A 12,268-nucleotide genomic window follows, 5' to 3' on the forward strand; every position below is an offset into this window, starting at 1 on the left:
CTGTATAGCGGCAATGTAGTCATCAGTTCACACTTTTGCGTCTTGCTATGGCATCACCCAACAGACTAGAGATGTGGGTTTCAGCCAAGTGGTATTACAGTCAGCATGCCAAAGAACTCCGAACCGTCCACCTGCACAACTGCTTAGGGGTCACCTACTTTGGAATGGACATGAGCAAGCACTCGAAGAAAAAATGGTTGTTAACCTTTCATAACTATTCTTCGCGATATGTTGCTCATGTCCATTCCAAACCATTACCACCCCCCTTGCCTGTCCCTCTGTCGGAGTTAGCTAGCAAGAAGGAACTGAGGGGTCAGCGGGGTGGCAGGACTCTTTATGCTGGCACTATTAGCGTGTGATACCAGGGGTCATTGGAGCTGAGCCAACAGATACCACTGAGGGAAAAACTTTCTGGCGATGGTGCTTGGGGTGAGCACACACCTACTTTGGAATGGACATGAGAAACACATCTCGAAGAACAACAGTTACAAAAAGTTAGTAATTGTTTTTTAAGCCAGGGTGATCCGTTTCCATACTTCCTATCTTTCCTATGCACTGGAATAGTTTTGCTCTTGTGCCCTTAATAATGTCTCTCTCAAAAAAAGCCAACTCTCGAACTTCTTTTCTTTTCTTTTCACTTTTTCCCCCACACAATCTTACTTATCAATTCTGAGTTTGCTGAAGTCCATTTTCTTCATTCTGCTGTTCTCCCTCCTATCATTCCTTAGAATCATGAACTGTATCTTTGCATGATTACTTTCTCTCAAACTGCCTTCCACCTTCAAATTCACAAGCATTTCTTTCCTATTTGTCAGAATCAAATAATAATAATAATAAAAAAATCTAGAACAGCCTCTCCCCTAGTTACTTTCTCCACTTGCTATAATAAAAAGTTGCCTCCAGAAACTTGTTGGATAATCTGTCTTGTGCTATAAGCATTTCCCAATGGATGTCTGGGTAGTCGAAGTCCCCCATCACCACCAAGTCCTGTACTTTGAATGATTTTGTTAGTTATTTAAGAAAAGCTTCATCCACCCCTTCTTCCTGGTTAGGTAGTCTATAATAGACCCCTACGGTGACATCATCCTTATTTTTTACCCTTTTTATCCTTACTTGGAGACTTTCAATAGGTCTGCCTCCCACTTCTATCTCTACCTCAGTGAAAGTGTTGATATACAAAACAACACTTCCTCCGTTTTCCCCCCTTCCTGTCCTTCCTGAGCAAGCTATACCCTTCTGTAGCAATATTCCAGTCACGTGAATCATCCCACCAGGTCTCTGTGATGCCAATTATATTGTAATTGTGATTATTTACTGTTGCTTCTAGTTCTTCTAGACTATTCTCTGTCCTCCTTGCATTAGTATGCAGAAATCTAAGATGTTTGTTAGATTTCCCATCTATATTTCCTCTTCTCTCCTTTGCCCCTGCTTTAATTGCCAATTTCCCCCTCAGATTCCAACCCTTCACCCAGGTCTCCATGTTCTGGACTTACCTGTGGACTTTTGTCTTCTGCACCCATTGAACTTAGTTTAAAGCCTACCTCACTTAGCCAATCTGTTAAATTTTTCCTTAAATATTATCTGTACAAAAATCTCAATGATTATGAATCTAGATAAGTTATGTGCTTTCAGTACAGACCTCACATGCTACCCTTCACAAATAAATATCATGAAAATATTGTATTAGGTGTAGTGAGTTTGTCAGGGCTAAGACAGGAGTAGCTTGTAAAGAACAGTGAACCTTGAGCCAGTTGGCACTACTAGACCTCTGTTTTCTGAGTTCTGTGGAATGCTGTGTTACTTCTGGGAGCGAAGCCTGATTTGAGTTGATTCCTTTTACTGAGGAAGGTACAGTACTGAGATTCTAGCAATAATGCGCCCAGGTCAGACATTGCGTGCAGAAGTGATGATTACTAGAAAGGCTGCTTTGATAGTTAAGAACAGAAAAACCAAAATAAACAGTTCAAACAGTGGTCTGGTATTTGCACCCAAGACTAGATTTAAATCTTGAAGGGATATTCAGAATTCTCAGAGAATTAACCAAAGGCCCTGCCCTCAGAAATCACTGGGGTTATGGATGAGACACAATCCATATATATGCTAGTTAATATATGCTATTGAAGAAGTAGATAAAAGAATGCTTTCTGAGTATGTTAGTTTTATGGCTCCCTTTCAGGGGACCTTTGCTGATCTTAGATAATTTTAATTGTGCTCCATGCTCTAAATTTTGATTGGATTTGATAGAGTATTTGAAATTTGTAGATTGTTTAACCTTGGAAGGATTAGATTTTTATTGCTAATATTGGTAAATGTCAGTTTCACCATGCACACACAGAACGATAAATATTTCCATTGATTGAAATTTACAGATAGGGAAAGTAAGAAAAATTCTGCTTGACAACTTATTAGTTTGATATTAGTTTGATTACTAGTTAAGGATATTTATTTTGTCAATATCACATGTCAAAATATACAGTGTGTTTTAAGAGTTATAAAGTTTTAAGTTTTTGAATCTCAACATCTACTGTCATTAAATAATAGTTTGACACTAGCCCCCCAATTTCCCACAACTGTGAAAAGTTAAATGGATAAAAAAAAATAAAAATGCTAAAAATAACATCAATGTTATCCATCAAAATTATTTTTAAAAAAATCTAATTTGGCCTAGCTTAATTATTTTCTTTAAGCCAGTAAGGTTTCCATTACTCTAGAAGGATTTCATCAATTATTTTCACTAATTATCAATCACCTAGCAGTCTCTTTGTGTCCAGATGTTTTAGAGATCCTTTACTTAGAAAATCTGCCCACTTGAAGGTTGTAAACGGTGTCCTGGAAAGAAGAGAGCGGGAGGAATCATGTCTAGGAAACATGTTGCCCCGGTCTAAGAGAGGGTGGCCTTCCTGCCTGAATTATAAAGTGAAAGGAAGACAAACTTTTCTTTGTCAGTTTTAACAAAAACTTTGGACTGGTCTCTCATCCTTCCCATATCACTTATTTTGCTTCCACAGAACATCTATAAACCAGCACTGAACTTCCATGAAATATAGTCTTCATTGCATTTAGTGTTTCATTATTTGTTTGAGGGGATTAACTTTTAAAGTGTGATTCAGGGTAGAATTACCTCCTTTCCTAATCTTGAATGTACAGCCCAGAAAGTACATAGTACAAAAAAGGCTTCATTATTTTAAAATAGAAATATAAACACAATATTTGTTTCCATCTCAAGCAAATTAGAAAAACACATTAATATATATTCCTTTGCTCGTTCCTCCACTTAAACTTGTTACAATATACTTCATTTGATAAAGTGGCATATGTTTGTGTATAAAGAAATATCTTTCTACATCATACACAAGGTATTTGTGCCTCAGTGTTGCTAATTTTATTCATTATTGTATGTCTGGTATTTTAAGCAGTATACAATGTAATACCTTGTTTAATTTTTATTCAAGATATATATTTTTAAATAAACATCCTTTAGTCACTACCTCTGTAGGATTCAGGCAGACATCGCAAATTACACAGTAATCTGCAGGTGTTGAAACATCTATTTTGAGTATTCACTTGTTGTTAAGTTACACACAAACTGAAGCAAACTTGTCTGCCATGTTATAAAACATATCTGTGAAGTAACTTGAAATATTCCTTCTTTCCTCCATAATTATCGCAGATTATAATTTCAATTGAAAAACAGCAGGTTTGGAAATGTGATCTGAAAGGATTTGGCACCTACATTCCAGGGCAGACACTATAAATGTGTATAGAAAACTTAGGGACCCTTTAAACCCTGTTCATACCCCACAGCTGTATACCTAAAGGATGCCTTTCATTCAGACAGATGGAGTACAAATATGGTAGTATTTGTGTAGTTTAAAGAATAGATTGATGTCTATCAAATACATTTTTCTAAAGACTACAGTAATTCACATACAGCAAACAGTGATTTTTAAAGTTTAAAATATTTTTAAAAGATGATGCAAAAACTTCATTAATTCATCTTTTAATTTTATGGAATGCAAACCCATTGGCGATTAAACTACTTGACAGTATCCCTTTAAATCAATCATCACCCCAGAATGCAATCAAAAGACCATAGCAGCTTGTGCAAATGCAGAATAGTAGATGTTCAACATCTCACTCATACTTGGTTTTCCTTCACTGCAGCCCATAAAGCTTTTGGGACATCTGAATGCTTACAATATGGATTAACTTTTAGAGTGGAAAACTAGTGGCTTTGAGCTGTTTTCTTTATTGCTCAGGTTCCTAAATGCTGTTCTTCATTAAGTGTAAATGATCAAAAAAAAGTCCTGCACTTCAGTGTGATTCTGTTTATCTAGGTACTTATAATGGCCACTATCTCTGTAGGATTAGAGCACTTCTTAAATATTGTAATAGAGGTAATCTCTCTTCCTTCCCCATAGGTAGAAGTAAAAATTTGAATAGTTAGTACAATTATTCAACTGTTGCAGGTGGGAGAGAGAGATGGAGATGGGTGGGAAGTGCTTGTGCGAAGAATTCATTTTATTAGGGATGACTTTTGCTTTTGGTTCTGAATGCTGCAAGGCCTCTACTAATTTAACCTTCACTGGTTTTGTGTTCCATTGTCTATGTCCAGCTCATGTACTAATCTATTGCTAGTATTTTATAGTGGCTTCTGATATAATTGTACAGTGCCCTGAATGTGCAAGCAAGGAGGTAGCAGGAACCTTTATAAATGTTGCATTTTTTTTCTCTAAAGGTGGAAGAGATGGTGCAGAATCACATGACTTACTCTTTGCAGGATGTAGGAGGAGATGCCAATTGGCAGTTGGTAGTAGAAGAAGGTGAAATGAAGGTAAATAAAATTGTGTTGCACAATATTTTATAACATTTTTGAATTTATATAAAATGTTACACTGAAATCTGTCTCTATCATGTTCATACTGATACAGACCCATATTCTGATACCTTTACTCCACACGTAGTCACATTGATTTAAAACATGACTAATGGAGTAAGGTACTATCGATGAGATATACAAGGATAACCATTTTATATCTTTAAGTACACACAGTATTCTTTATAACTTTATACCAGACATTTCGTTCCTTTGCAGAGGGAGGTCACTTTCCTTTATCACCCTCTCGTCTTGAAGGTCCCATATTAGACTGGCTTGGGCTAGCTGGAGTGAGAATCTACCCCACACTAGCCTGTCATGGACAAACTGTGTGGACTGTGCTGACACGCATTAACAGTTTTGTTATTGCTTTTTAATCTAGTCCTCATTGAAATGGAACTATCTCAAAGGGCATTAACAAATTATTTTTCTTCAAATTGCTTTGCATATACATACTTATGCTTCATGGTGCCTTGCAGTAGAACCTTTTTCTAGCAGTGTCAGCTAGAGCTCTGTCACACACCCCTCTCCTCAGCAGCACTGACGTTCTGAAGGCAATTCTACATAGGGAGCTCAGTTCCTTCCAAGCACATGCCTGGAAGGATGTGAACATTTCGGATGGCCCCAGTTTCAAAATCATTTTTGCCTTCTCTTGTTAGGAAAAAGAGGCCAGAATACATTATGCTTCCTTCTCCTAGGATCCCTATAAGGTCCCCACAAAGAACTGGATCTCCATACTTCCCTCTGGATCCAGTTATCCCCAGTGCATTCTGTCTTGGATCCAGACCTTCATCTTTCCCAGGAGGAAGATAGAAAAAGAATGCAGAGACCTGTGGCTCTGTTTGTTCCACCCTGTGGTCTGCCACCTTCAGGCATGTTCCCAAACCCCCATTGCTGGGAAAACTGGAAGTCCTGGTGCCTTATTGTGGGACACCTCAGGAATTTCTCAGTTAGCCTCTGTGTGGATGGAGAGGTAATTTTTCATCTGCAATAGATCTGACAGTCCAGAGATCCTCAGATCTGGCCCATCTGGATCCATCAAAATGATGTACAGTGATGCCTGAAATGCTATCAGGAGGAAGAAGACAAGGAAGTAGCTCCCTCTTAGAGCAGGACCATTTGGAAACAGCTTGTGAATGCAATTTATCACTGGATGAACGTGTGGGGTGGCTTTGGCCTCCTCTCCTTCCTAAGACCCATGTACATAGGGTCCACATGGACAGTTAGTCTGCAGCAGGCTAGTGCTAGTTCACACCCCAGCTTGCTACAAAATGTTCACGTGTACAAGCCCCTCTTCTAGATGTAGGGATCTGGATATATTTACCTCTGGTGTCATAGAATCAGAGAAATTTAGAGCTGGTAGGGAGCTCGAGAAGTCATTGAGTCGAGCCCCTGCGCTGGGGCAGGACCAAGTAAACCTAGACCATCCTTGACAGGTGTGTGTCCAACTTGTTTTTAAAAGCTTTCAATGATGGGGATTCCACAACCTCCCTTGGAAGCCTATTCCAAAGGTTAACTACCCTTAAAGTTAGAAAGTTTTTCCTAATATCTAACCTAAATCTCCCTTGCTGCAGATTAAGCCCATTACTTCTTGTCCTATCTTCAGTGGACATGGGGAACAATTAATCAGTGTCTTCTTTATAATAGCCCTTAACATCCTGGAAGACTGTTATCCAGTCCTGTCCCCTCCTCCTTTCCTCAAAACTAAGCATGCCCAGTTTTTTAACCTTTCCTCATAGGTCAGGTTTTCTAAAACCTTTATCATTTTTGTTGCTCTCCTCTGGACTTTTTCCAGTTTGTCCTTAAAGTGCTGTGCCCAGATCTGGACACAGTACTCCAGCTGGAGCCTCACCAGTCCTGAGTAGAGTCAGACATTTACCTCCAGTGTCTTACATGCAACAGTCCTGTTAATAATATTTCTACACCAACTGAATAAGATCGTTTGAGAGGGTACTTGTTCCTCATTAAGGCTAATCAGTTCTGTCTCAGTCATACGTTTGACCTCTTTATGGCTCAAAGTGAGAAACCTGAACTCCCTGTTAGACTACCAGTAGATAGTCAATTGGCATTGTTTTTCAAACAGTTTAGGAATATACAAACGCTGGATTTATTTTAATAAACATAATTCCTGCTTTTTTTGTGGTACACTGCTACCCCGATATAACGCAGCCCGATAGAATGTGAATTCGGACATAATGTGGTAAAGCAGCGCTCCGGGGGGGCCTGCGCACTCCGGTGGCTCAAAGCAAGTTTGGTATAACGCAGTTTCACCTATAACGCAAGTAAGATTTTTTGGGTCCCGAGGACAGCGTTATATCGGGATAGAGGTGTAATTGTATAGTGAAAAATAGACATATATGACATTCCCATTTCATAACTCCAAAATTGCAACTTTTTTTCCTTTCTAAAGCTTTAGGAAATATAATTATTGCTGTTCAAGTATATGTATCAGAATGTTAGTTAAATAAAGAATACTTTATCATAGGCCTTCACACTGTGTGCCATTAACAAAAAAAATAGTTTGAAAAGGGTATGCACATACAACCAGATAAACCAAATGTTTGTTTCATGTGCTGAGCTTTAAACATTTGTCCTCAAAGCTCTATAAAAAGCTAAGGATTTTAATGAGTATTTGCACAAAATGTACAGTCAATTCAGAGCTGGCTAAAATGTGTAAACTGAATGGCATGCTATTCTATGTCTTGTCACTGCATCAGCTTTTACTGTTTGAAAACAACTGTTTTTAATGGTGAACCTCAAAAAGGAAATGAAAATTGAGTTAACTCTATTAATGTGTACTAAATGCCCTCCTGTAACCATGCTCAGGGTTGGGACATTCACCGTTGCTTATTAAATGTTAGTTTCCAGAAGGAGGCTTTCCTCTGACGTTTCCTTCTTGTCTAGGGCACTTGCTCTCAGATTAAGGCAGTTTGCAGCCTTCAGGTCCTCTTGGACTCCTCACTGGTAGCGGATATGCAGATAGCCCTGGTGGGGGGTGGGGGGACACACCCATTTTCATCTGTAGATGACCAGAAGATTTCACCCTATCCTGTGAGTCACCAGACCTGGCTATGTGATCCATAGATTCATGACCTCCAGGCTTAATTAATGTCTCTCTTACTATGAATGAAGCCAGATTCCCCGAAAAAAACTCTAAACTAGTACAAAATGCAGCACCTGTTCTAAGCAACACAAGTTGCTGTGAGCAAAACACCATTGGGCTTGTTAGCTTCTTATTGAAAACAGAATCTAGTTTAAGGTCACTGTCTTGATACTTAAAGTCCATGAAATTGGCCTTGACTTCTGGAGGTCATTTCCCCATACATATCCATGACCTTTCATTGGGATCTTATTCCACTTGAAGAGTGAAAGTGTTCTTCATTAGGGGGAAACTCTTGAGCATAAGAAATAGAACTCTCACAGGAATGGAGCCAAGGCTTTGAACTTTCTGCCAGAGGTAAAAATGGCCACTAACCTCAACACATTTAAATAAATGTAAAATTTATTTTTGACTTCACTCACCCATTGGCCCCTGTCTTTTCTGGGGGAAAAACATCGAAAACTTTAATTTTCATCAATAATTTACTCCTACCTGTTACAAAAGGGATACTTTATCTTTAGGTACTTGGTTGGTGCTCAGATACTATGGTGGAGCGGATATCAATAACAGGATTTGAATGGACAAATTTCTGTTTAAGTGCTCAAAGTCCTCAAAAGTTCAAGTCAGCTGATATCCTAGAATGCTCCATTCTGAAAGGTCACAAATACCACAAAATTGGAGGGCAATATTTCTTTAGCTCTGAAGGTGCCTCTTATTAGATGAAATACTTGTTCTAATAATTAAAGGTTAGAAAAACATACCATGTACAAAAAATTATAATGGACTGGCTCAGTAATACAGCGAAATATTCCTGTATCAATGACTTCCACAAAATTCTGGAAACCTGGAATCAGCCAGATGACTTCATGGCACTTCCTGTATAGTGTCTAGCCCAGTGTGATCCAGATTGGAGCACATAGATACTACAGTAATTCAAATCCTATACTATCAACTTTTAAAGATTAAAGAAAAACATCTCTCTGGTGAATATCCTAGAAAACCTGGTTAGTGGGGACATCCTTGTCAGGTCCTCAGGTAACACTGAGTGTAGTATAAGACAGGGCTCACTCTGGCTTTCTTTTTCTGCAGGTCACCTGAGTATTTCATGATATATTTTGAAATAACATTTTTCTTGTCCCTTTCTCTCCCTCTCTTACTCCCTTCAATTCACCAAGTTGTAGTCAGATCTGCAGTAACTATGGATTTCCCTCTGCTGTTAGGGAAGCCTTTAACTATTTCTTTTAATCTTAGTACTGCATCCAGCACATTAGCATGAAAAAGCAATCTTGCAGAATTTTTCTCTTACCCATTTAAGTACTGGATGATATTAATGTTTAGCTTCTTTGGGCTTGTCTACACTACAGGACTATTTCCAATCTACTTAAGTCGAATTTGTGGATTCGACCTTAAGAAGTCGAATTTGTGTATCCATACTAAAATTCTTTGATTATCTATTTTAATGACTGAAATATTTCCTTCCTAAACATAGCCTTTGTATAAAATATTAAACCGTTCAAATTGCATGGTTTAAAAAAAATCCACTTTGCCTAGGATTGTTCAGTCATTGTTACTGCTGTTTGATGTAACTTTATGTTAAATGGATTGTCAAATTAGATTCTCAAGATGAAGCACAACAAAAATTCAAAGCAGTTTTGGCTTTTTCCACTGTGCATTTCTTTTGTGCTATTTTGTATTTGCCCAAAGGTGTACAGAAGAGAGGTAGAAGAAAATGGGATAGTCCTAGATCCTTTGAAAGCCACACATGCAGTCAAAGGCGTTACGGGACACGAGGTCTGCCAGTACTTCTGGAATGTTGATGTTCGTAATGATTGGGAAAGTAAGAAATCACTTTTTTTTTTTAAAGTCATGGCTGTTGGTTTGAATGTTGTTTAAAACCTTTACCTAATTTATGTATGTTTGTGCTTGTACACTGATCTTGTTCTTTTATTTTTAGCAACCATTGAAAATTTCCATGTTGTGGAAACTTTAGCAGATAACGCAATCATCATTTACCAGACACACAAGGTAATAATATCTTACATTTATATAGCACCTGATATCCAGAAGGATCCCAAAGCACTTATATATAAACTGCTATACCAGTCACTAAATATAGTCACCTCTATCGTGAAACATTGCAGCTGTTTAACAGCACTATACAAAAGTTTAGGACAGGAAGTGAAGAATTCTGTACCCAATTGCAGTTTCCTCAATTTGGAATTTAACAAAGATGGCAGAATTATCACTCTTAGACTTGCATGTATGTCATGAAGACTTTAGGGTCCAAGCCTTCTTTTACATCTCTTTAAAATAATAGCACCTCCATCATTAGTGTGTCTCCTAATGCCATGTTAGAGCACTGGATGCTACTGACCCCAAGGAAGAGTCCTGAGTCATTAAGACCACTTCTTGTAACACTTTTTTTATTTGAGGTAGTCCTGACCATAGCTGACCTCACACAGTTTGAGAGAACTGACGAGGTTACGTTCTGAACTGATGTGTTACAAGTACAATATTCACTTTGAAATCTTGTTTAACTAGTTCCTATGCAAACATTTGTCAGGATGCTTGTTCGTACTACACGCTACCCACAGAGTCTGGTCTGAACATTTTAACATTAATAGCTTCTGATTACTGGAGATGAGTCTGAATCAAAATCCTGAACAAACTTTAAGATGGCTGAGATCCAGAACAATTCTTTTTCTTGGATCCAACTTTACCAATAATACACTTTGCCTGAAAGCTGCCATGAGAGAATAATATACTATTTATGGGGTTGTGTTGCAAGTCTAGCTGTATGGTATTATGAAGCCCTCTAAAGAGGTTGATTGCCAGTATTTCTACAAAATATCAGGAAAGTGACTTCTGTAATGCCACGTTCTATCTTGTTGTTGTTTTTCTGCTTCTAAAACTTTTTTTTTCTTGGAAAGTGGCATAGTTTGTCATACTCTTCTTACAGTTCCTACATAATACATTACTGAGTCAATGGTTCTTGCGATGAACAGTAAGTAACATTTAAAAACTATGGAGTCCTACTAATGGTGGACAAGTTTATGTATACATATACCATGGAGTTCGGTTTGGTGACTCAGACACCAAACCATACAAAACCTAGATCTGATGTTGGAAAACCCTGAAGCAGCTGCCTATACTTTTTATTGTTATAGGGTAACTCACCTGTTGTGTGAGCTGGCACATCATCTCTTTTCATAGAACCCGAAAAAACGTTATCCATTTTTTAAAATCAGACCAACAGAGATGGACATGAGCAGAATAAATTTAGCACTGGAACCAAACATAAGAATGCTGGAAATAGCTTATATCCCATTTCAAATATTTTGAAAAAAGAAATGAATTATCAACTGTTACCTAGCTTGAAGAAACTTTCCACTTGATTTTGTCAAACTTGAATTTCTCTACAATAATAGGGCTATGGCCATATAATTTGCCAGATTTATAATTGATGACTTTAGGCTGATATCTGGGCAGTAAATATTTTAACTTTTTTTTTTAACGATCAACTACTCTCTCCCTGTAGAGAGTGTGGCCAGCTTCTCAGCGGGATGTGCTATATCTGTCTGCTATTAGAAAGATACCGGCGTTCAGTGAAAATGATCCTGAAACTTGGATTGTCTGTAACTTCTCTGTGGAACATGATAGTGCCCCTGTAAGTAATTCCTCTGAATATTATCAAACTGTGCTTTCAGAAGTTTTTTTAATCCAAAATCTTAAATGCATCACAATTCATAAAGCTGTCACCTTATTCTCTTCTAAATGCTTCCTTAAAAATCCACCTTTGCCGTGATGCCTGCAAATCATCACTTTCTAGTATTGGTTAGACAAGTGGAGAGCTGTGCTTTTCAGTTCAACTCTGTTTTTTTATTATTTCCCTTCCCATTCACCCTTACTACATTTTTTCTGTTTCATCCAAACGTCATATCCTGTCTGACACCTAGACTGTAAGCTCTTGGTGGCAGAGACTGTCATCTTTATTACTTGTTTGTGCAGTGCCTAGCACAAATCTTGATTGCAGCTCCCAAGCATTACTGTAATGTAAATAATTAATATTTTGACTTTCAGATGTTAGAAATGCTGATAGAGGAAATAAACTTTGCTTAATGCTTATTAAATGTTTAATTTCTTGGCAGCTGAACAATCGATGTGTTCGTGCCAAAATAAACATTGCTATGATCTGTCAGACGTTGGTGAGCCCACCCGAAGGGAACAAGGAAATAAGCAGAGACAATATCCTATGCAAGATTACATATGTAGCTAATGGTACGTACACATTT

General features: G+C 37.9%; 1 protein-coding gene across 3 annotated transcripts in view; it reads left to right on the plus strand.

The window, feature by feature from the left end:
• Window positions 1-12,268, plus strand: part of CERT1 (ceramide transporter 1) — a 153,394-nt gene that overhangs the window by 133,852 nt on the left and 7,274 nt on the right. For all 3 annotated transcript variants that reach the window (XM_039543018.1, XM_039543017.1, XM_039543019.1), the window contains 5 exons: window positions 4,739-4,834; window positions 9,681-9,813; window positions 9,931-10,001; window positions 11,515-11,643; window positions 12,125-12,254. In XM_039543018.1, the coding sequence (XP_039398952.1) occupies window positions 4,739-4,834; window positions 9,681-9,813; window positions 9,931-10,001; window positions 11,515-11,643; window positions 12,125-12,254 (559 nt within the window). The remainder of the gene's footprint in view (window positions 1-4,738; window positions 4,835-9,680; window positions 9,814-9,930; window positions 10,002-11,514; window positions 11,644-12,124; window positions 12,255-12,268) is intronic.

The sequence above is a fragment of the Mauremys reevesii genome, linkage group 6, assembly GCF_016161935.1.
Source record: "Mauremys reevesii isolate NIE-2019 linkage group 6, ASM1616193v1, whole genome shotgun sequence".
Classification (NCBI taxonomy): domain Eukaryota; kingdom Metazoa; phylum Chordata; order Testudines; family Geoemydidae; genus Mauremys; species Mauremys reevesii.